The 26,443-nt window shown below is 33.9% G+C and overlaps 1 protein-coding gene across 6 annotated transcripts in view; it reads right to left on the minus strand.

The window, feature by feature from the left end:
• Nucleotides 1-7,603: 7,603 nt before the first annotated feature.
• Nucleotides 7,604-26,443, minus strand: part of SEC24B (SEC24 homolog B, COPII coat complex component) — an 86,533-nt gene continuing 67,693 nt past the window's right edge. For 5 of the 6 annotated variants that reach the window (XM_081304644.1, XM_081304643.1, XM_081304646.1 and 2 more), the window contains 14 exons: nt 25,634-25,746; nt 21,349-21,467; nt 20,825-20,880; nt 20,377-20,583; nt 18,495-18,618; nt 17,960-18,118; nt 17,091-17,264; nt 16,155-16,265; nt 14,336-14,511; nt 13,677-13,814; nt 12,435-12,539; nt 11,355-11,447; nt 8,487-8,590; nt 7,604-8,262 (listed from right to left, as the gene is read on the minus strand). In XM_081304644.1, coding sequence (XP_081160770.1) covers nt 8,148-8,262; nt 8,487-8,590; nt 11,355-11,447; nt 12,435-12,539; nt 13,677-13,814; nt 14,336-14,511; nt 16,155-16,265; nt 17,091-17,264; nt 17,960-18,118; nt 18,495-18,618; nt 20,377-20,583; nt 20,825-20,880; nt 21,349-21,467; nt 25,634-25,746 — 1,794 coding nt within the window. In that variant the 3' untranslated portion in view covers nt 7,604-8,147. Of the gene's footprint in view, nt 8,263-8,486; nt 8,591-11,354; nt 11,448-12,432; nt 12,540-13,676; nt 13,815-14,335; nt 14,512-16,154; nt 16,266-17,090; nt 17,265-17,959; nt 18,119-18,494; nt 18,619-20,376; nt 20,584-20,824; nt 20,881-21,348; nt 21,468-25,633; nt 25,747-26,443 lie in introns of those variants that run through there. The other variant, XR_014023341.1, reaches the window with a different exon arrangement.

Below are 26,443 nucleotides of genomic sequence, written 5' to 3' on the forward strand. Positions count from 1 at the left end.
TTGGAACAGCTTTCTTTTTGATTTGTTTTAAAAAAAAACCCAATAACAAACAAAACACAACTGTGGCTCACAGGTGAGCACTGAGTTTTAAAGTCTGATGATATATGGATATAATGGCCTAAGATAACTTGTTTACATCTATATATCCATAGGCGTACATAATGTCTGTTAAATAGATGTTATATCTGAATGCCTGAAGCAAAACTAAATGTGGTTAATAAATTGATCATGAGAAATAGGGAGTTAAGATAGCAGTAGTCAGCATAAAAAACCATTTGTTTCTGAATGTTAAGTGGGGAAGAATTTCAGCGAAGGTAGAAACTGTAGTTGATATGAGGGCAAAGAGCAGGCTCAACAAGGGAGGATTTTTTTTTTGAGGGGGGGCTACTGGAGATTGAACCCAGGGATGCTTAACTACTGAGCAACATCCCCAGCCTCTTTATGTTTATTTAGAGACAGGGTCTTGCTAAGTTGCTTATGGACTCCCTAAATTGCTGAGATTACAGGCATTCACCAAGATGCCTGGCAGTATGGGAGGATCTTTACTACCACTGTGCAGCTAGTTTGTCAAGACACTGACCACCAGCTGTTGAGGATAAGCTGGGTGCTGCATCAGAAACTTTACACATTTGTTCCATATAATTTTCATGAACTCTTTATCAAGAGATTATTATTATCTCCAGTAGGCATAAGAGGTCTCAGAGAAATTTAAGACTTGCCCCAAGAGACAAAATCTAAGAGAGGGACTATAATTCACATTTTGTTCAGTTTGGCTACCAAACCTGTATTCTGTCAGTCTAACATACTATAACAGGTACAGAGATATAATTGATTTTTTTACTGTCAAATTTATTTCCATAATCTCTCAGATTATATTCCATTTTCTATCCAGAATGGTATAAAATGTTGGCTGATGTTCTTTACCTGGTGGAAGATGCAAAATTTAATTTCTGAAAAGTCTGAATCATCAATGATCCATTCTTTCATTGGGTTGCTATATCCCATTAGTTTTCAGTATCAAACATAGAAATAATAAGAAGCACTCCAGAAAATCTTCTAGGTTCTAGAACTAATCCTCCCTGCTCCATTATATAGAAACAAATTGATTCCCCTTCATAATCGGCATTACTCTTCTGGATGTTGATGTAAGGAGCCCAAAATGAACCAATACTAGTTCTAACTCGTGGGGACATTGTTGTGTCTGTTTGGGAACCAGGACTCTTAAGATTCTGTGAAAGGGTTAAGGAGAAATGTTCTTCCAAATTTTGATTCTCAGACCTGTCTTCTAGCTATAGAACAATGTTAGTGGCTGATTCGAGGCATATGCTGCATTCTGTAAGCTAGTACCCCAAATGTCTCCAGGACTGAATCTTCAGGACATTCTACCAGGCCAGTTGTTTTGGGGATAACAGGTTGTAGTAAGACAAGTGTACATTCCCTACCACAGTTCTTGTGATATGAACTGAGTTCTTTGATCAAAAGCAATGTTGTGCAGTCTGCGGCAATGATGAAAGCATTGTGTAAGCCCACAGATGGTGGTGTTGGCAGAAACATTGCAGGCAGAGCAGGCAAATCCATATCCAGACTACGTGTCTATTACATTGAAGAAAAATTGCTCCATGATCAAAGGAGTGCAACATAATCAGCATGCTATCAGGTGCCTGCCTGTTTTCCCCAAGGGAAGGACTGCATCTGCCATATTGGGGAATGGTGATTTGATGCACCTCAGATTAGAAGCCTTACAGGCTACTTGGTAATGAGTTAGAGCAGCCCACTGAAATGGAGTATATGTAATTCCCTAGATCCCAAAAAGCCGCCAAGCATTATGTCTGTGCAGCAACTTATCTTCCATATTGGAGGGGATCTAGCAACATGCTCCATACCACTAAACCTCCAGAAATTTCAGAGGTGATAACCCCCTGAATTTTCACAGGATTTATCTTCCATCGCCTGGCACTATTCCGACACTATTGGTATTTCTTTATATTTCTATTTAGTGTAAAATAGTAAAACTCTCATCCAAGAGATAGTCTTTACCTTTGTCTGCAGGTCTTTAACTTGTTTTCTAAATTGGAATTATTTAATAATGGTTTGGCATTTATTTAATTCCTAGCATGAGCTAGACATGGTGGGCACTAAGTTAAAGAGAGCACAGTTTCTATGAGAATTTCACTTATAACACAATGATAGGGGATACAGGGGAGATAAGCTGAAGGTGTTATGGATACACACAGGAGGGGTATCTATCCCAGATGGGGAGTGGTCAGAAAAGGCTGCCAGGAGGGAGTGATGCTTAGGCCATATTGTGAAGGAAAGGGGGGCTCAGTGCAGGAAGCTGGGAAGGAGTCCAGAAGGCTTTTTTAGGGTGCAACACGTGTGAAGCCTGAGGTGAATGAAGGCAGCACCCGTGATGCAACTGGCCTTCTTTTCCTTATAAAGTTATCCTGGATCCCAACCATTCCAATTCTTATTTCTTCTCAGATTATGACCCAAGTTACTGCCATAAACTCTATAAAAGACAATTTAGGTTCACTACATAGGGGGAGCAGGGAGAAACTTTGAGTTCACTTGTTGCTTGTGAACAGAGTACCCGGGGTCTTAGTTATTAAATAGCTCAGCTTCAAGGTTTGATCTTTCTTTAAACATCCCAGTCATCAATTTCTCTCTATGTATCTTAGTTATTTCTGACCCTGTAAATAATTATTTATCAGTTTTTGATAATGGAAGACAGGCTAGAGACAGTACCTTTTCTCCCATTAAAATCTCACAGGTTCTAATTGGAAGCAATTGTAACAGGCATTTTCTGTTACTATGCAAGTCATAAATCTAAGTTCTAAAGGAGAAGAACTTGGAAGAAATTGAATACAGAGAAAAATCCATTAAAAAAGCCTTTTGTTAAAAATGGGGGAAATTTGATAAAAATGAGGAAGAGTCCTTTTAACTGGTATAGCATTTCACAACTTTCCCAAGGGTCATTGTGAAAAGATCAGGTTATAAAAAATGTAAAAGGCTAATAAAATTATCTAGTAAATAAATAAGATTCAATAAATGTATTCTTGCTCTGTATTCTGTCTTGGGATGAGAACTTGGAGATATAGGAAGTAGGCTAATATGCTAAAAAAGGATCCAAATGGACTGGGTAATGGTATGGCTCAATGGTAGAGCTATTGCCTAGTATGCTCAAAGCCCTAAGTTTGATCCCCAGAATTTCAATAAATAACTAAACAAACGAAGATATGAGATACAATCCCTCCCACTAAAGCAGGTTGCTGTGTAATAAAAACTGAGAGGAACATATAAAAATTGCTTAGTGTTTATTTTTTAAAAAGAACCGAAACACATGGCTTAATATTATAAAACTATATGCTATTAACTTTAAAAGAATCCAGTATTACACTACACAAGCCTTAATACTATTTATAAGTTACTTAAAGTAGCACATGTTCACTGGCTACATCATCAATATAGTGTTAAAAGCAAAGTAAAAGGTAAGCAGATTATGCATATTTGTTTTAGGAATGAGTATAATTACTTAATTTCTACTGAGAATATTTAAAATCTTGCTAGAGAAAACTAGAAAAATATACTGTAAAATATGTATATATACATCATCACACATTAATCAAATTATCTATAACAGTCTAAAAAGATTCCAAGTTAACATGTACCCCAAAAGCAAAAAGAGCAGCAAAAACCATGAAATCCCAATAATGACGACACACTCAAAAGAAAATGCCTGAGTGTGATACAAGGTGGTTTCTGTCAGTTATCTTGTAAACCATCTGTGAAACAGGATCTGTATATGTACTTTTGGGCACTCTTGTAAAATTATAAACTTTGTATGTACAGTTAACAAGCAGAGTCCTTAGTAAACTCTAATGGTAAATACTGATTTTCATTTTTGGATACAAATTTTCATGATCTTTAGTAACTCATGGGTTACTAGTAATTAATACTCATTGGTCTAAAAACAATGAAAGTCTACAAAGCTGTACATTATTGTTCAATAATTGAAACTAAAAAAAAAAAGGAAAAAAAAAGTCTTTCATTTTTGTAACAGCTCATGTTACATTAAAGGCAACGCAGTAACAATTTCTGAGTCTCCTCATGATGGTTACCTTCCCCACTCAAGCCATCTACACATACATCCCCTGCCTACTTCTCATACACATCAAAAGGCAGGCAGGAAGATACAGATCATGTCTCTGAATTCAGACCAAAGAGAAAATTAATTATCAAATGTCTTCCTACCATTTTATTTTTCAGGTATTTTTTGCATGTTCCAAACCAAGCTTGAGTGTTGCTTTTATTTTTCCCCTTGAATTATCTTTTCTTTCAGTAATTTGTGATCCTATCTGGATAATTTCTGCAGGGTTCTCTTCAACTTTGTATGAGTTTTCCTCTCTTCAGAAATATTTTTGGAGGAAAACACTTTGAAAAGGAGGGCTCATGGTTTCCTTAATGTAACACTTTGTTCAGCTGTGCATTTCCTGACTTCATGAGTTTCCTGCAATAGAGTCATATCCATAATAGCCATCAAATAGTACTTACTACATACACATAATACATAGAAACTCTTCTAAAATACAGTATGTATATATGGTCAAGCCATTTCCCAGGTGTTGAATATCAGATTTGGGGAGGAAATTCTGTTTTCATTCCCAGCACCAACACTCAGAAAGAACCAGTTTTAAATGAAGTGTCAACTAATTGAAAAGAGGACTCCTGGCAAGCATACCCTTTCCTCTCACCCAATATTTGTATGGCTCACGAAGCAACTGGCCTAGACACTTCTCCCATTAAGGGGTAATAGGAATAGCTTATCATCTTTCTTCAGGATTGATTTAATCATGCCTATACCCTGGTTTGTCAGTCTCTACAAGTTGACTGAAACCTGACTGTTCTCTCAGGACACTATTCCTTGCAAACCTTTCAAAGAGTGGCTATTTTTTTTTTAAATTTTTTCTTAGTTATAGATGGACACAATGCCTTTACTTATATTTAGGTGGTGGTGATGATTGAACTTAGTGCCTCACACATGCTAGGAAAGCACTCTACCACTGAGCTACAACTCTAGCTTCAGGAGTGGCTATTTTTGATCCCAAATCTCAAGAAGGTATCTCTTTATTGCTTGTCTGTAGGCTTCTGGATTATTCTTGCTCCTTTTTCTCCCTAGGTCCTTCATGCTTATGCTATCCTGCCACATCATATGCCTTGCCACTCCTTAGTACAATCATTACAGTCCCCATATCACCACTACTTCTGACATTTTGGGGCACAATTGTAATAATCAAATAGAGAATTCATTTAAAACCCTGGGCTCCATGTCTGCCCTCTTCCCTTCTAGTTATCTTTAAGAGCGTCAATACTCACTCCCATGGACATTCTCTACGTCTTATTGCCAATATTTAACCTTCCCCTGCAATCTCAATTCCAAGTGGCCCATATCTGACTACTATTTCTTTTCTTTACAGCTTATTCATTCTGTTATCCGTACTCTAATAAGTTTTTGACCTCAGCAGAACCTCCAAACCACTGGGCTCACTGATTTTTCTCTATTACCTATTTTCTCTAGTTTGTGTTCCTTTAAGACACTCTCTTTCTCAAAGCCCTGACTTGTTTCTTATACCAACCCTGATTAAATCCAACTTTCCACCAAGCACTGAATGTAGCTGAAGGGAAGAGACACGCAATGCTTTAAGTTCATCCCAGGATGGGCCTGCAGTATTGTCTGACAATCCTACTTAACACCACTAGCCAATATCTCACTATTATTACAGACTAATTCATGAAATCACTAACATTCCTATTTATTTGCTAATAACTCTGCAGTGTCTTTCACAGAGAAAATGGGAGTAATCTGAAGACAACTTCCACATTCATCTGCCATAAAGTCCTCCTTCTTAACCTCGTCTTCCAAATATTCACAGGACTTGAGGTCTTTGCTCCGCTCTTTTCATAAGGGACTTCTCTGTTACTGTGAAAAATTGTATTCTCAATCCCTTTACCCAGATTTATTTTTCTTCACAATATTCATTGCACTTGACAAATTATATAGAATTTTTTCTCTCTCAGCCTTCCACATTCCAGCACCAGAGCATTAGCATCATGGAAGTAAGGATTCTGTTTTGTGCTTGGAATGGTATCTGACAAGTATTAAGTGCTTTTAAATTATTCAATGAATGACAGAATATCCAAAGGCAAAATATTTGTTTTTCTTAAAGTAGAAATACTGTAGTTTTTGTTGTAATATAAAAGCATTTATTTGTCCTTGGGGGTACTGCAGTTTCTACTGCAGTTTAATAAGATTCTTGCTGGAGACAGCATGGTATGGGGACAAGTACAGTCCTGGGGAGGGGTGGGGGTGGGGGGGCGTATCACTGGGTGGGGAGAATACTTGGCATTTATTGTTGCCTCTGTCACTATTTAGTATGTTATATCATTTAGGATGAGTCATTTAACTGCTCATTTCCATCAGGGAATGTAAGAGTACTTTTATTTTTATCTACAGCAAAGGGATACACAAAACCAGTAAAGATCACTCACCAAAACACGAGTGCCTTTTTTCCTTTCAAAGTTCATCACAGGGATGTTTGCAGTGAACAAAATAAAATTCTATTCTTTAAGCTAATGGACCATTAACAGTTTCCTCATAAATAAGCTGACGTAGATCAGAAATTTCTTCTTTTTACTAGGTGCTGGAGATTAAACCCAGGGCCTTACACATATTAGGCAAGCATTCTACCATTAAGATACATCCCTAGCTCAAGAGATTTCTTTTTTTTTTTTAATAATTTTTTTTATACATTTATTTTATTTGTTGATTTTTATGTGGTGCTGAGAATCGAACCCAGGGCCTCGCACGTGCTAGGCGAGCGTTCTACCGCTGAGCCACTACCCCAGCCCCTCAAGAGATTTCTTAATCCAAGTAAAATCACTCTCTAAGTTCCAGACAGTAATCAAGTCAATTAAATAAAAAGGACAGTCATGTTATTAAAATTTTGTTATAAATATGCATGAAAAAATGCTTAATTTAAATGACAAAGACAATTTGAGATTTATACTTTGCAATTGAATGTATTTTGGAAGTAGCACCATTTGTTTTTAAGAATACAAACGAAAAGTTAGTACTTGGAAATGTCCACAAAGTAATGAAAATTTACTGATTCACATGTATTCCTAATTGAAAAGCAGTATTGCTGCATTTCCCCCAATAATTAAATTTAGTATATCCTAGATGTTAAAACAAAAACAAAAACAGAAACAACACACATCAAAACAAAAATAAAAGCAAAAAACCCCACAAAAAACAAAAACAAACAAACAAAAAACAAAAAAAACCACCAAACCAATTGTCAAGCAAAATATTTTTAATTAGTAGGCTGATCATAAATAAATCCACATAAAAGATTTAACAGAATTACAAAGAGTTTGTGTTTCTGTGGACTCAATTCATAATATGCATTAGTCAACCTCATTCTCCAACTGTGACAAAAAGAGCTGTCATCCAACAATGCAGCACAGTTTAAGCAATTCATATTCTGTAGTTACATTTTTACATTTTCTTTACAAATGTAACATTTATGTACATTATATATATATATATATATATATATATATATATATATTTTCTATAGTTTGTGTACTGAAACTCTATTGTCTTTACAGGGAAAATGTTGAATTCATTTAATGAGTACGAATCATTCCTTGTTAAAAAGTAATTCATATAAACAAATAACACGGTACCACTGCCTTTTGGCATCTCTTGACAGAGTTCAAGTCCAGAAATGTTATATTAATTATAAGAAAAAAAATTCATCTAATTTTACATTATGACATTCCACACAGCTACGTAAATTTGCCAGCTTGCAATGAAGAGAGCACTGAACTGCTGCACTACTGGAAATGTGTAGAAACCAATTCAAAATATACTTGTTGAAACAGCATCATCATTACCATTAATTTATGCTGAAGAAAATCTGCCAAGTTCCTTCTTCCCATTTACGTTTTGCCAAAACCTCAGAGGGCTGTGCATTGTCTCTTATAACAACAAATGCTTTCACTTCAAATTTCCTATGTGCTTCTGTGACAGATTATGCTTTACCTCAGTTATGGATCTTTTTCTTCTTATTCAATTTTATTTTCCTTCACTTACATATTTGCTGCTGTACATGAAGCAAAAATTCATAGTAAGAGAATGCAGCTTCTGTCCGGTCTTCAATCAAATGTTGAAAAAATTCTGTTTTGGCAGGACTCTCATCTCTGACAGAGAGAAAAAAGCATTTATCTAAAAATATATAATATAAAAGAATAATTATATATTTAAGGAAGCACTAATACATGAGGACTTTTGGGAAATGTTATTAATCAGGTAACAACACTCTACCACTAGAATATATTTTGATATTAAAGCTGCGTTAAGGACAAGTAATTTCAAAGGTCACACTGGAAAAGACAGCTTCTTATTAAATTATAGAAGTACTTACTTTACCACATGAAGGACTGCACTTAACGGTCTGCCATCTTTAAGCCAAGTTATAAAGGATCTGGTCCGTTCTGATGAAAGTGTGTCTAGCTCTGGAAGATGTGTCTGGTAAAAGAAATATAATTAGGAAATTATTTCCTTTCTCATAGACTTTAGCAGTATTAGAATTAAATCACGATTTCCACTACCACTAATCTAAACTACCTAAACTACCTATAGTCTTATCTCCAGTCCAATAATAGTAGCCACATAGATAAAATTTAAATTGCTGAAAAATCTGTTTATATTTTTCTGGATAAGTTAAAAAATGACATTTTAACCTGAATAACCAGATAAGTTTATATATAAAGCATAATTGGTATGACACTATAGATGTGACTCTGCACCATGTACAGCCAGAAGAATGAGAAGTTGTGCTCCATTTGTGTACAATGTGTCAAAATGCACTCTGTCATGTAAAACTAATTAGAACAAACAAAAAAAAACACCACAATTGGTATGTGAATAGTAGTATGTTGCACTGTTTCTTCTAATGGAAACATTCAAATGAAGGGGACTTCCACTAAGTTCCAAATTCCTTTAATGATTTTTACACACACACACACACACACACACACACACACAGATTTTTCTTTTACAAAGCCAACTTAATAGTAAGCTAAATAATAGTATTTAATAAAATTTAAATTAAAAAGTTAGGTTAATTAAATTTGTAATGTCAAAATTAAAAAAAGCAAAAAAAATTCCACTTTGATGTAAAAATTTCCAGATATTTTCTAAGTGTTTATAGCTACTACTACTACAAATGGATCATATTATGCATTCTAGTCTCTTCAGATTTTTTGTTTTTGTAATTTTTTTCTAGTTGTAGATGGATACAATAACTTTGTTTATTTTTATGTGGTGCTGAGGATCGAACGTAGGGCCTCACACATGCTAGGTGAGCGCTTTACCTCTGAACTATGGCCCCAGCCCAGATTATTCTTTCATAAATACATATTCTTTAATAAATACATAGATATTACTTATTTAATGAAACAGAATGTGTGTACATACACATATTTCTATAAATATATCTATGGGATATATTTTTAGGAGTAAAATAATTTACTGTGTCATACAGTATGTGATTTTAATTTTAACAGATAATTTTACAGGCACTAGTGCATGCCTGTAATTCCAGCAGCTGGGGAAGCTGAGACAGGAGGATCGTGAGTTCAAAGCCAGCCTCAGCAATGGCGAGGTGCTAAGCAACTCAGTGAGACCCTGTCTCTAAATAAAATACCAAATAGGGCTGGGGATGTGGCTCCCTGGTCCAGTGCCCCTGAGTTCAATCCTCAGTACCAAAACGAAAAAACAAAACAAAAAAAAACAGATATTGTCAAATGGCTCTCCAATAAGGTTTAAAAATCTTTTGTCGATGTGGTAAAAGAAATGCTGTTATTATTTTATTTTGTTTTTCTTAATTACAATGAGGTTGAATGTTGTTTCATATGATCATTACAATAATGTTTCCCCCCTGAGAATTGTTTGTTCAAATCTTTTACCCATTTTTCTTTTCTTTTTTTTTTTGGTAGGAGTGGGAATCATTTCTTAAGCACTTTTCATACTAGAGAAGTTAGCCCTGTTTAGTCTTGAGTTATAGATAATCATACAATTTTATTGTCTTTTGGCTTTACTTTAAAATTACCAAATAGAAACTTTTCATTAATCTTTCAGATCACTGGCTTACAAAGGCCTTGTCCATTTTAACATTATTCAGTGGTCTCAAGATTATTTTTGCAATATTCCATTTTTTCCACAGTAGTTTTAAATGCAATCTTACCACATTTTCATGAATGAGATCCATTTCTGATCCACTACACTACGTTCCACTGATGTGCTTATTGTGCCAGTATGACAGTGTTTAAATAACTACAGCTTGAGAATAAGGCTTCCCATTTATTTAGTAGCATTTTTATTTTTCATGGTTCCTTTTCTGCTGACATTATTATTCCTTTTCAAATGTTTCCAACTATTCTCACTTGCTGAATCTTAGAAATGAGTCTGAGATTAACTTGTCAAAATAAACAAATAAAATCAATAAACAATGGATTGCGACAACTATTACCATGAATTTATGTTAATCTGAGCAAAAATGACACACACATATATATAACATCCAAGAATAAGGTAGACCTTCCTTTTAGTTAATTACATAAACATGACTAAGGTAATTAAAATTAATACATAGAATTGCTTTCAGCATCACATTTCCTTGGTATTTGTTAACATATATATTCAGTAAAGACTACTTAAAAATATTTGTTTATTACTAGCAAAATAACTTAAAGTTTAAATGTGTTGGGAAATAGTGTGGCAGTTCTTCATAAAGTTAAACATGAAAGTTATCAGATAACCCAGCAATTTCACTCTTAGATATATAACCGAGCACAGAAAACATGTCCACACACAAAAAATGTGCACAAACATTCATGGTAGGGCTATTCACAAAAGCCCCCAAACAGAAACAACCAAAATGGCCAACAATTGATATTTTTCAGTCATAAAAAAGAATTAGGTATTAATTTAATACATGTCAGCACATGGATGCATCTTGAATATGTAAAAGAAAGTAAAAGAAGTAAAAGAAACCAAACACAAAAAACCACCTATTATGTGATTCTACTTCTTTAAAATATTCAAACCAGGCAAATCCACAAATGGAAGAGAGATTCATAGTTGCCTGGGGAGAAGGGGAATGGAGAATAAGAAGTTAAAATTTGGGGGGGGGGGGCCAAGGGGGACTTGGCGGGTGTTGATGGAAATGTTCCAAAATAACAAAAAAAAATTTTAAAAGTTAAAAACAAAAAGTTACCCACTCACTGACCATTTTCTGTGGTATTGATGCAAAATTAGGATACCCAAGCACATCCTCAATGAAGTTATTGTCACAGCCTTTTCCAATCCAAATGTAAAAAACCTTAAAAAAAAAAAAAGCAAAATATTAAAACTCCCTAATAGTTTAAAATCCATCATAGTTAATTCTCTCAAAACTATGGTGTATAAGAGGTCAAATATACAATCTCAAATACAGTAGAAACAGACATAAAAGACAGAAATCTGTAATTGGCACATTGAAAATCTATATCCAAGAATAGGAACCTAGTTCTTATCTCCTTTGCCTAAATTTTAAGATTTCTCAGAAAATATATTTTACCTGCTTCCTCACTTATTTCCCTGGGAGGAATGTAACATTTTAATCAGGATAACTTATTATGAATACTTCCATCCACTATTTCAATTACTATCTCTGTATTTCAACCCCAGAATTTTCCCCCTCTTCGGTGGGTATCCAAACCCTTTTCTTGCTTGTAAGATACTATTTTGAAGCTTCACTGACCATTCTACATCCTTTAGCATTACCACTGTATGGTTACCTCTGCTGGACTCTTTTTTTTTAAATATTTATTTTTTAATTGTGGTTGGATACAATACCTTTATTTCACTTATTTATTTTTATGTGGTGCTGAGGACCGAACTCGGGGTCACGAGAGCGAGACGAGTTCTCTACCGCTGGGCCACAACCCCAGCTCCTCTGCTGGACTCTTAATCATTAACAGGATTTCTGATAATGGATGTAAGTTGAACTAGATAAATTCTTGAGTTCCTTTGAATTTTATGATTCTTATAGTAAAGTCCTTGAAAACAAGAATTCATCTCTCTACTCTTCTTTACCAAGTACACATAATCCATGATAATAAAACTTATTAATCTATGATAATAATATAATGTCCAACTCGAAAGGTCTAAAGTAAGTTGATTCTTGTCTCAGTCGACAATTTATTATATCATATCTCCAGATCTCCCTTTCACTGCTTGCTCTGTGATAACAGAACTAGACCCTGGTAAAAGTTTCCTCCTTTACCAATAGAAACAGTGAGAATTTTTGTAAGTAAAAGATGCTTACAGAGCCACAGTCCATAAGGAAAGCACCTTCTCTTGTAAGCTTCTCTGCAGACAATTTTTGAAGAGGTGGCTGAGGTACCACCCTGTCATTAACATGTATGGCACCCTGAAAAGAAAAGGAAGAATGTGAATGAGTTAATAATACTATCAACAAAGTGTGGGAACTAATGGCCACAAACTCTATAGGAAATACTAAAATATGACACTTGAGAATTTTTTTAAATTTTTTTTTTTGTCTTTGGGTATCAGGGATTGAACTCAGGGGCACTCAACCATTGAGCTACATCCCTAGCCCTATTTTGTATTTTTTTTGTTTTTTTAATTAGAGGCAGGGTCTCGTTTAGTTGCTTAGCATTTCTCTAAATTGCTGAGGCTGGCTTTGAACTCATGATCTTCCTGCCTTCGCCTCACAAGCCGCTGGGATTACAGATGTGCACCACCGTGCCAGGGCCCACTTGAGAATTTTTTAGGATGCAAAAATATTGATCATATCAATACCACTTTGGCTATAGAATTAATACACCCCAATGTATTCAAATTTAAAAAGTAAAAATGTAAAATAAATAAAATGATTTGTCCTGTTTACTCTCCTTTTGGGATCAAGATGTATTAATAGTACGGTTGTTGACAGGACTGCACAGCAAACTACTTCTTTACATTTGTTTAGTAACATAGTATTATTGTAGGATGAATACTAATTCCAAAGACTATAGTTTCAACACAAGGAAGAAGAAAGAGTCTACACATTTCCACATTAAAATTATTGTTGGATACTAGATTTAGTTTACTACATAATCAATACCACAATCTGATCATATCAGAAACTGCCAATGTCTACAATATATAAATAGAAATATCCATTATATAACTTTGCTTTGTAATAATAAGTTATTTCCTATACTTTTGAAAACTCCATATTCACACCTGAGAGTCCTATTCAGGTCCACAGCTAGTGTCCCTTATTTAATGTATTATTATTTTTTTTAAAGACTTTTTTTTAAGTTGTAGATGGACATAATACCTTTATTTTATTTATTTATGTTGTGCTGAAGACCAAACCCAGTGCTTCATGCATGTGAGACAAGAGCTCTACCACTGAGCCACAACCCCATCCCTTAATGTATTATTACCATAGGAAAAAAAGAAATGGAAGAAACTGCAATAATATATTATCATCTTAGCAATAAAATAGACTCTCAAATATACTCAAATTTACCAATTTCAAATGCACTAAGATGCATACCTCATCTGTCAATCTGTCTATTCTATATAGGTTGGGATGAATCATTTTCATTAGATGAACAAGAGGCTGAGACTTTATCTGACACATGGCATACACACGATCATCCAGGCGTGTGCTTGTACCAGTTCTAAATGCTTTCTACAAGAAAAAAGACAGGTTTTTAAGGAATACATAAAGGTAGTGGACAGATACTAAAGAAAAATATACTACAGACAATGGAAGAAGTATGTTTTCAAATCAGACAGCTCTGACACTTAATAGGTATATAAATGAATTACTTAGCTTCTCTTTCCTATACTGTCATCCTGTGAGGGTTAAAAAAATGATGTGTACACAGTACCTATTACAGTGATTGAGTCAATGGAAAGATGTTCAATAAATATTAGATCCTTTCCTAAGAGTTGGCTATGACCACTTCATTCTTCAAACTATTCACACATATTAAAGAAAGAGAATATGGTTTCACAAGAATCATACTGTATTTGTCTGCCTTCATTTTCCTTTGATTTTTCCCCTATTTTTTTCGAAACACTTCCAATGCTCAAGTACATCACCCTCTAAGTATTAAAAGATTATAACCACCTAGACTTCATCTATTTACATATGTATCTGAGAATTTTTAAAAACTTCATTAAATACAACAACATATACAGAGCTACCTGTTTGAGAAGGGCTAAAACATAGAGAGGAAACAACTTGAGGGAGCCAGGTGCTATCAATGCAGAGTGCTGCAAATTTGAGACAGTAGAGCCATAAGCAGACAGTGAATCCACTACAGCATTCACTAAGGCATCTCTTGCATCTGACAGACTTGATGAAACTGATCGATCCACAGCTATAAAGCAACCCAAAAGAAAAGGTGTTTAATCATTAGATTCCATTAGTTTCCAAGAAACACTACAAAAGATAAAGTATTTATGCATTATTTAAGAAACAAACAAAATGCATTTCATCTGTTTTCTCATTTTAAGCATCTCCTCGTTACACATTTTTTTCTGAATTAAAAGCTGAGTAAATCTGATAATCAGAACAAGTCTAGATACTTTTAGACTGTGTTTAATCTTTTAAATCTAAAAACACTTAAACATTATTGATATTAGAGAACATATGTTCCTTTTAAGATGTTTCCATTACTCAAATGGAAAGCACATGTTAAAAACACCATTTTTTTCCCTATACAACCAATACAAATTTCATACTGTAAGTCATCTCTAGTGATCTCTAATGATCTTTGCAAAACATTTCAGATCAACCAATTAAAAAAAAAAAAGAGGGCCAACTGAATTTGGGTTTTCATATAGACATTAAAGAGACAAATATCAATGTGAAACTTTTTCCTCTAAGAAAATATTTTATTAAAATAATCTATTAAATTAAAATAATCTAAAACTGTGCCCAAATACTTAAAAAAATAAAATAGAATGAAAAGCAATCAATTATGGTATAAATAATTAAAAATCTACATGTAAAATGACTCTTTAAAAATTGTGATCCCAGGGATAGGTATGGGGTTGTGGCTCAGCAGTGGAATACTCGCCTAGCATGTGCGAGGCCCTGGGTTTGATCCTCAGTACCACATAAAAAAATAAATAAGATAAAGGTATTGTGTCCGACTACAACTAAAAAACAAATATTCCAAAAAAAAATTGTGACCCCAGGCTGAGCCTATATAGTTCAGTGGTAGAGTACTTGCCAGCATGCACAAGGCCTGAGTTTAATCCCCAGAACTACATAAAGAAGGGACTCTTTTAGTGCTATTATAATTAATTCTATTATAATTTTTCTCAAGTGAGTAACCACTGTTTTCTCCAGGACTATATGGAAAATAGCAAGGCTCTTTTTATGTCTAAATTTATAAATAAGGAAAATTTTTGTTCAAACACTCAGTAGTATATTAATTCCCTAATGGATTTTTAAAATTCACTAACAGTAAAATTTATTTTTGACTATAGTTCTATGGTGGTTATGTGTCAAATGCATAGCCATATAACCACTACCACAATAAAATATACAAGAGTTCTATCACCCTAAAAATATCTCCCTATAGGCACCTTTGCAGTAAAACCTTCTCCCTGTCCCCAGTCCTAGTAACTATTGATCTATTCTCCACTAGATAATTTTCCGTTTTTGAATGTCACGTAAATACAATTATATGGATGTGGTCTTTTGAGACTAGCTTCTTTCCCTCAACATAATGTCTCTGAGAATCATCATGTTATTAGTCCAAGTAATGATAGTTCATTACCTTTCATACCGAGCTATACTCCATTGTAAAGATGTATCAGTTTATTCACACATTCATTAGCTGAATGGCATTTAGGTTTTTAAAGAACAGTCTTACTCTTCTTGCAAGTAAATGAAAATGCAAAATACATACTTTTTAAATGAGAGAGTACAAAGCTTAAAAAAAAAAAACCCTCAGTTCCAGTTTTTAGAATACAAAACTATATTTTGCCTGCTCCTCCCCTTTCTACTCACCCATGTTTGCTAGGAGGCAGATGGCAGCTTGTACATCTACTCCTGCATATACATCTGCTAGCGAACTTACCACTGGCAAACAAAGTGTATGCACTCTAATTCTGCGTTCACCTAGAGAAAATGGAGAATAACTGTCATTGTATAATACATTAAGTTAAGAAAGAAATAAGGCAAACAGGTCAAAATCTTATTCAAATACTGGTTTGGCTATATTAAATTACCAATAGGATTCTGAAATGTAAAAATGTGTTTTACAGAAAATTAAAAGACTCTCTAAGTCTGTAGATCATGAACATTATACTACATGTTGCACAGAGTTGAACATTAGGCCTGATTTTATTTTAATGTCACTCATGCTAAATTATTCCCAATACAAGCTGGGTGTGGTGGCACATGCCTGTAATCCCAGTAATTTGGAAGGTTGAGGTAGAAGGAACTTAAGTTCAAGACCAGCCTCAGCAAACTAGCAAGACTCTGTCTCAAAATAAAAAATGAGAGGGGGGGGGGGAAAGGGTTGGGGATGTCACTCAGTGATTAAGCACCCTTGGGTTCAATACCTGATACCAAAAATAAATAGACAAATCAACAAATTATACAAATAAAATAAAATATCAGAAAATGCAGATTGTCAAATAACAAACAAAGGCCTTAATTACTACATAGTTCATTTTATGGGGCAAAACAATACAAAGGATGGCATAATTGGATTTAGCATGAGGTGCTTATGAGAAACATATAGGATCCTACAAGTTTTCCACAAATTAAAAAAAAAAAATGTATTATCTGAAGATTCAAAAGGAGAGTTAAAAAAAGGAGAGAAAATAATAGAACATATACTGGATTAATGCAAATTCTACTACTTCACAGTTTGAATTCATCTCCCCCCCATCCTCCAATCTACTGAAGAGAACATGAAAACATTTCAGATAACATTACCTTTGCTTGATGTATATAACAGGGCTGTTTGGAAGCACACTAAGGAAGTATCTGTCAAACTTTCTTCAATTGACAACTGCACTGCAAACCCAGCATCAGGATTGATATTGGCAAGGGATAACAAATCAGTGGAACGCACAAAGAAGTTTCCATGGAAAGTATGCATTGAAAGACCTAAGAAAGAAAAACCTGATATAAAAAGACGAAGTAACACCAGTATCTTCACCTCAAGCTAGTTTTGTTTTAAAGTTAAAGATGCCTCTGATTTTGAATCAAAGGTTAACTAGGGAGTAAGGTTGGAGTGCTGACAGAGGTTCTAAAATACTAATTAAAAAATCCAATGCAGGTTATATAAAAGTGAGACTGTATGTTTAACTTGTATTGATACTTATCTTATTACCATGTTTCATGGGTGACCTGGAGACATAAACCTAATATATAAAACTAAATAATTCAGGATTACTATACAACTCCTTTTAGATTTAAAATAAGGGATCATAGTTCTGTCAGTAAATAATCACATAAAATGCCAATGAAACATAAATTATGTGTTAATAAAGGCAAGGATCCTTAAAGATTTCATTTAAGATCTTCCCTATTCCCCTAATTCTCCTCAAATCATTTGCAATATGGACTTTCTCTTAGGTTCTTCCTAAATAAACCAAAACATTATTTTTACCTACTTAGACAAATTATCTTAAAAAACTGCACAATGGCTACTCACAAATATATGTTGACTTAAAACAGTGTATAACCAAGTGGATCAAACACCAAGTTCTACAATGAACAATCATCATCACTGGGAGTCAATATATGAATGCTCACTCATTTTGATATATGTAATGTAAGGCAAAATTTGATACGCATACCTTTAGTACACCTTATTCTCATAACGGCTTCAAATCCAATTTTTCTTGTGAGATATCGTTTTAGGTCTTTTTGTAACTTTTCTGCCTGTGAAGGATTGTGAGTATGGTGGAAAGATGGATAATAATAGATGCACCCTGCAGAATACTTGGACATACAAGCTTTAGAGAGAAATACAGAAAGTATTTTCTTTAGAAGCAATAATATTCTACTTCTACAGTAGTACAGATGCTATATTATGAATATAAATAATAAGAAAGCTTAAGTTGTCAAAGTAAGAATAACATTTAAATCTGAGAAAACAAAAGTATTTATAAAATATACAATAAAGTTAAGCAGAATGGTAAGGGAATCATATAAACAAAATACTAATGGCATTTTATATTTGTATGGGGCTTTAAAGTTTACTGATAATCTTCATATTTATCTAATTCACATGCTTTCCCCCAAAATATTGAGAAAGCTTACTAAGAGTTTGGATTTAATAATATACTAAAGTGTTTAGGTAAATAGATAACCATTACAACATATTCTTACCTAGAGAAGCAAGATCAGAATATTGTGAACTTAAAAGGAACAAATCCACCGCAGTTTGCTGTCCTGAGCAATCCAAAGCAAGTTTCTTATAAAAATCAGTTGCAGGGCCAAGATGCTGTACCACCTGAGCCAACAGATCATAAAGTAAGAGTCAGAGGGTTTTAACTATGCACATGTTTGTATGCATCTATTATAATTAAGGAAGAGGACATCTGCTGCCTCACTACCAAACTAATGAGTTTTAAAAAACAAGGTCTAGACAGGTGGCACAGATTTCCTATAACAACAGCTAATATTTATAAAAAGTTCTGTAGATACAAATAGCTAACAAATATATATATATATATAATGTTCAACATTATTAGCAATTAGGGAAATGCAAATCAAAACTACAATGAGATTTCATCTCACATCAGTCAGAATGGCAGTCATCACGAATAAAAACAGTAATAAATTCTGCAGGTGATATGGGGGGAAAAACATTTACACTGGTGGTGGGATTGTAAATTAGTACAACCACTATGGAAATCAGTATAGAGGTTCTTAAAAAACTAGGCAAGGAACCACCATATGACCCAGTTATATATACCACTTCTCAGTATTTAATCCCTAAAGAATTAAAATCATCATACTATAGTGATACATGAATACTCAGGTTTATAGCACCGCAACTCTCAACAAGCAAACTATGGAACTAACCTAAGTATCCATCAGTGGATGAATGGATAAAGAAAATGTGATATTTATGGAGTTTTATTCAGTCATAAAAAGGAAAAGAAAGGTGGAAGGTCAGGGTGCGGAATCTCGTGAAAATCTAGGGAGAGCAGTAGAGGATGGGGTCCAAGGGTGGGAGATGTGGAAGGAAGGAGGAAGTACTAGGGAGTGATACTGACCTAATTATATTGTTACACTGTGTGCATGCAGAATATATAACAACAAAGCTCAATATTATGTTCAACTATAATACACCATTAAAAATGTGGGGACAAAAAAAAAGGGACTTTCTGTGCCAGAGATTTTATATAAATTAAATATATATTATACATAACACAATTCTCAAAGGGTTTTAATGATTTACCTTTAACAGATGAGAAAACTAGGGCAAAAGCCAAATAACTTTATCAAGTTTATACAGTTATTGAGTGGTGAATGCTAGATTAAAAATTCAAGAAATCTGATGAGAGTAAATGCTGTTAAATCAGTATTATGTGCTATTGTACAACACAAAGTGTAAAAGGAAGGTCTGATTACTTGGCACCCAGCCATTGAATAGTTAAATTAAGTACTTTCCCATTTACCAAGATGTATATATTTTTAAGAGTTTTAGGAACCTCAAATAATATTCATGAGAAAGGCCAGCTAAAAAATATAATATGTATTTATAAATGATGCCCAATTATGCTTATTTGTTTGTATTAACAATGCTAATCTTGTTAATGAGATTATTAGTTAATTATATATTCCTCTATTTTCCAGGTTTTATATAATAATAAGTATTATCTTTATAATTGCAAATGTTTTAGGATAAGCATGCTAAATTATAGCAACTCAGATTTAGTAAGTTTTTCTTTGTATAACAGAAAAGAACACAGGAGTCAGGAAATCATGCCACATCTTTACCACTAGTTATTTAACCTCTGGCAGGACACTTTAATCTATTTCCTCATTTGTAAAATGAAAAGATTAGACTAAATGATTTCTAAATATTTTTGGCTTGCAAACAAATAAGAAGAATGCACTGCAACACAAAATAATTTGAGTTCCACTCTCTTGCTAGCTTATTACCATTACTAATGAAAAATAGAATAAAGAACAAATAATTATAGTCTGTAATAGGTAGAAAACACAAGGGGATATGACAGAGAAACTAAACATAAAATACCTTTGTACTTGACCTTTGATTAGGATCTTCTCTGGACTGCAGAAGCCCTGCACCCAAGGAAGGTAACTGTGTCTGAAATACAGACACACGGCCACCTGTTGGAGACATTAATTTAAAGGCAGCCTGAAGCGCAGGACCAAGGGCACTGTGTGTTTCTCTTGTATTGGTGAACATATTTGGTAATGCATTCAATAAGTCTTTTATAAGCTGGGAAAACAAAGATTAAACGTTGAATTACTGAGCAGGCAAGGCAATGTTCTTCTTTAAAACATTCCAGAGTACGGTATGAGTCACTACATCTCTGGGGACTATAGAAGAGTCAATAGACGTGTCACCTACCAATGCTTATTGTCTAATATTAATATATCAAGTAAACAAATATTAATATCTAGTAAACAGTGGAGATGACAAAAATAGTTGATGTTTTAAGAAAATCAATCAATCTCACCTCTTTACTTTCATAGAGATTCACAAGTAAACTATCTGGAGTAGGTAGAAAAACATCTACAGGGAAAACATAAAACAATGCATTATTAAATACATATACTCTGTACATACTATACATACATATACACATGTAAAAACATATTTAGTAATATGTAAGAAACTTTAAAGTATTTCCAAGAAAACTTTTTTTTTTTTGTACCAGGGATTGAACCCAGGGACACTTAACCACTAAGACACATCCCAGCCTTTTTAAAATTTTTTGATTTGAGATAAGATCTTGCTAAGTTGCTTGAAGTCTCACTGAAATGCTGAGGCTGGCCTCAAACTTGTGATTCTCCTGCCTCAGCCTCCTGAGTGGCTGGCATTATAGATATGCATCACTGTACCCAGCTTCAAGAAAACATTTTAAAGCAAGTATCAAAATGGGCCAAATTATCTCCATAGCATATGACAAGATGTACTGTTAAAGAAGCCTCCATTTCAAAGCCTGTAGTTAGAAACACTTTAATTTTGCTGACTGCTTACCATCAATATCAGATACAATCAACATTTGAGGCTGTGATAATCCTTCCTGTAAATTATAGAAATGAATAGTGCTGTCAAAGGTCATGAATCCTATTCTTGTCCGTGAATCTCCAGGAAGCCTAAAGATAAAATTATTGATAAAGATAAATTGACAAATGCTCAGTAACATTTTATTTTTTAAAAAAATAGAGAAACAGTAAGCCATGTCTAAGGATAATTTTATAGGCAATAGAAAAATTATCTCAATCTAAACCCGTACAGAAAATAGAAGAGTAAGGAGGAAATATTTTGTTTTCAGATGAAACCACTTATATGATTAGAATTTATAATTCAGAAAACTGAACTACATTAGTATTCAAATAAAGGGTAAACCAAAACTAAAAATGAATTTATTTTTAAAATGTAAAGATTTCTTGCTAACTTTTCTTTGAAACATATTCTTTTAAGTGAAAACATAATTTTTCAGTTCACATATTACAACACTGGATCCTTTTTAAGCCTTTTAAGGGTGGAACGACAAAAAAACACTTTTCAAGAAAAGGTTGAGTGCAATGCAAATAAGATTTCAATGTGCTAAATTTTAAACAAAAAACACAGTTAAGAACATTCAAACATTTATCTATCATTAATTATTAAAATTTTTTCTATTAGAACTGTTTCAGAAGGCAATGCCATGGAATAAAAAAGTAAATTACCATTTCATCATCTGTCAAGCTTCCCTTATTAATACCATGATGGATGCCTCATTTTATAGATGCATATTTCAATAAGTACCACCAACTATGTTAACTGCAGTTATGTAATTTATTCTTTTAGCAATGCTTTAAAATACTTCTGAATATTATAATATGCCAAACTAGAATGTGCTTCAAAGCAAGAAGAATTCTTACTACTAAAGATGATCAATCAGGCTACTCAGTCTGCAAGGTAGGCTAAAAGAATTCCAGTGAACAGAAGGCACATATTTGGCTTACCAGTACTAGTCAAGATTTATGATGTCGCCAAACACCAATTTCCACTTCTTTTGAGATTTCTCTGGTCACTTACATTTAGGGTCATTTATTATCAGTTACTCGGAGATTGCTGATCCACCCCCCAAATCAAAATATATGAAGTTGAGCAGGAGCTGCTGCAGCATCAAACTCTTCTTTCTCAAAGATGTTTGCAGAACCCTTTCTAAAACTATGTTACTATACTGTTGCTGTCCTATTACCTTTATTATTCTTTTCTAATTTTCTTAAGTCTTCTATTTTCCATTGTAATCAAATGCAAATATCTTTAAAACACTTTCTATCGTTAATATTATCCTTCTGGTTTTGTAATCTTTTAATTTATAAAGTCACTCATTTTTGTCAGTGGCTCTTTCTTTTCTGAGAACAATATAGTTAAGTGGATTACTAGAACAAGGAGATGGAAGACAGCTTGTTCCATTACTCCATGAACAATTCTGGTATTGTGGTACCTCCAGAAGCATTATACCCTTGAGAGAAATTAAAATTTGGTGTTTACTAGAATGGAATCACCATTTGGACCCAGTTATCCCACTCCTCAGCATATACCCAAAGGACTTAAAATCAGCATACTATAGTGAAGCAGTCCCATCAATGTTTATAGCAGCTCATTTCACAATAGCTAAGCTAAGATGCCCTTCAACAAATGAATGGATTAAAAAAAGTGGTGTATATACAGTAAATGAATGGAACTAGAGACCATCATGCTAGGTGAAATAAGCCAGTTACAAAAAAACCAAAGGCCAAATGTTCTTCCTGATATGCGAATCTAACACACAATGGGGGAGGGGAGCAAAGAAGAGAAGTTCATTGGATTAGACAAAGGGGAATGAAGGGAAGGTTACAGGGTTGAGAATAGGAAAGACAGTAGAATGAATATGACATAACTTTCTTATATTCATGTATGAATACATGACCAGTGTAACTCTACATCATGTACAACCACAAGAATGGGAAGTTAGCTGAGCGCGGTTCGGTGGCACACACCTGTAATCCCAGTGGCTCGGGAGGCTGAGGCAGGAGGATCAAAAGTTCAAAGCCAGCCTCAGCAAAAGGGAGGTACTAAACAACTCAGTGAGACCCTGTCTCTAAATAAAATACAAAATAGGGCTACGGATGTGGCTCAGTGGTCAAGTGCCCCTGAGTTCAATCCCGGGTACCTCCCACCTCAAAAAAAGAATGGCAAGTTATACTCCATGTGTGTATGCCAAAATACATTCTACTATCACATATATCTAAAAAGAACAAACAAACAAAAAAAAAAACAAACTTCTTGTTAAAAAAGATCAAAGATTTTTATTCAGTGTGGTCTTTTGCTACTTGGTGTTAAAGCTATTTCTGACATAAGCACTTGTGATTAAATAAGGTAAACATTTAAACCAATGATAAAAATATAAAAACTAAATTATTAACAAACTAAAGGCAAATCTTTCAATACATCTGAATTTTTAGAATCTTGAATATCTTAATAATGTCAGTTTCATTTATAGGCCAAGATTAGTGACATGCAGACCGTAGTGTCTACTTGTAGCTTTGAAAGACTCCCAAGTTCAAATAAAGATGGGGGAGAACTTTTTGGAATTACCCACTGTACTCCTGACAAAGTATATATAAAGATATACTGTAGTGGGCTGGAGTTGTAACTCAGTGGTGGAGCACTTGCCTCGCATGTGTGAGGCACTGGACTAGAGGCTCAGCATCACATAAATAGATAAAATAACTAAGTAAAGGTATTGTGTCCATCTACAACTAAAAATACTAAAAATAAAACAAAACAAAATAAAAACCAACCAACCAAACAAACAAACAAACAAAAAAACCACTGTAGTAGTGTACCACTGTCATTAACAATCTTAAATCATTATCTCTTATGGATATTGGAATGAAAAAGAAATGTACAAAGAACTTTGTTCCCAGAGAAATGTATAATTTTTAAAGCTAGTTGAGGAAGTCCTTCACAATTAACATTGGTAGACACACAGGAAGGAATTATGAGCCACATATAAACTACTTAGCCTGTACTCTGTTCCTATTTCCACAACATGGTTGTTTACTAATGTGCTAAAATGAAAAGGATTGTCCTGGCTTCCTAACATATTTAGCACAAAATCGGTTCCCTCCTCCCCTTTCTTCAACTCATTTTATTCATTAGTGAATAAAAAATAGCTTATGTGGGGCTGGGGCTATAGCTCAGTGGCAGAGTGCTTGCCTAGCATGTGTGAGGCACTGGGTTCAATCCTCAGCACCACATACAAATAAACAAATAAAATAAAGGCATTCTATCCATCTAAAAGTACAAAAAAAAAAAGTAAAATTCCATGCTCAGGCATAAATTATAGGTATATTTCTCTCATCTAGATTATTATCTTTTAAATTTTTTGTTTGTTTAGTTATAGTTGGATATAATACCTTTGTTTTTATTTACCTATTTTCATGTGGTGCTGAGGATCGAACCCAGGGCCTCACATGCCAGGTAAGCGCTCTACTGCTGAGCCACAACTCCAGCCCCCCTCCTCATCTAGATTCTTTGAAAAATCTTTTAAATTTATTTTTAAATTTTAAATTGTGGATTGACTAAACCTAGTTAATTAACATAGGTATTCCCTCATAAAGATATCATTTTTGTGGTGAGAATGTCTCAGATCTGCTCTTAAGTGTTTTTCAAGAATATAATATATTGTTACAAATATAGACAGCATACTGTATGATAGATCTCTTGAATGTTCTCCTTCTAAGTAAAATTTTGTGTCTTTAGACCAAAATATCCCAACTCCACACCCCACTGACATCCTAGCCTCTGGTAACCACCATCCTACTCATATGAAATCAATTTTTAAATATTCCAAATATGAGTGAAATCATGTGGTATTTATCTTTCAGTGCCTGCCTTATATCACTTAACATAATGTTCTTTCAGTTCAGCCATGTTTGATAATAGTCTCATATAGATTCTTGATACTCTGGCCAAGTTAGGCTTTCTGTGTTGGAATTCTACGGAATTTGACCAGTGTTCAGGTCAGCTAAGTCAGAGGGAAAACTAGACAAGATCTAAATTCTTTACTAAGTATTAAAATTTTTATGATTGAGGTTACCAAGTCATTAAATCATCATAACTGAAGTAGAAGGACCCTTATTCTATGGTAAACAGGAAGTACTCTTTTAGTTTATAGGAAAATACAAGGTTAACAAAACCAACACTTTAAATTAGTAATAAATACTTCACATTTACATATATTTACATAGACACGATATTATGAGCAAAAAAATATTCTTACTTGTCTAAGTTTTCTAATAGTGACTGGCACAAAATTGTCAAATACCCAGCTTCCACTGCATTATGAGACACATCTAAAACAAACAAGTAAACTGCAGGTTGAGGAGGACGAAGCTGAAAGAAAAAAAATAATGTAGTTTATTTAGTGGGTACAACCTATTCTTTTTTTAATCACTATTACTGCTGAATATCTATTGAGTATATTATACCAAAAAACACCCAAATAGGATTGCTATTTATAAGCTCTTATGTGCTAATGAAAATGACATTCCTTCTTGCAAAGTTCCCTGTAGATTAAGCGTGATCAGAGAGTTGTAATGGTTAAATAGATGGTTTAAATGTATTCCAGATAAGGAATGTTGGCTAAAATATAACCTGAAGACCTGCTGTTAGTACTAACTACTAGGTCACCTGGTAGTGGCCAAATTCCATAGGTTAAGTGCTAAATATAAAGGAAATCCTTGTGCATACATATTTATAAAGGCTTTCTCTTGTCATTGAGATATATACTGATGTATTTATGGGTGACATGATATCTGATATTATCATTTAACATGATAAACTCTAGGGAAAGTAAAGGGGTAGGCTGGATGAAAATGAAATATATTTGGCAAAAAGTTGACAAATGTAGCTCAGTCATGGGTAAACAATAGTTCATTATACTATTTTCTCTTTAGAGTACGCTTAAAAATAACTGGTGTGGAAAGTTATAAAATGATAAATAACGTCTTTTTTTTTGAGGTGCTGAGGATTGACCCCAAGGCCTCATGCATGCTAGGCAAATGCTCTACCACCAACTACACTACCAACT

Source organism: Spermophilus citellus (genome assembly GCF_964194105.1).
Source record: "Spermophilus citellus genome assembly, chromosome: 8".
Taxonomy (NCBI): Eukaryota; Metazoa; Chordata; class Mammalia; order Rodentia; family Sciuridae; genus Spermophilus; species Spermophilus citellus.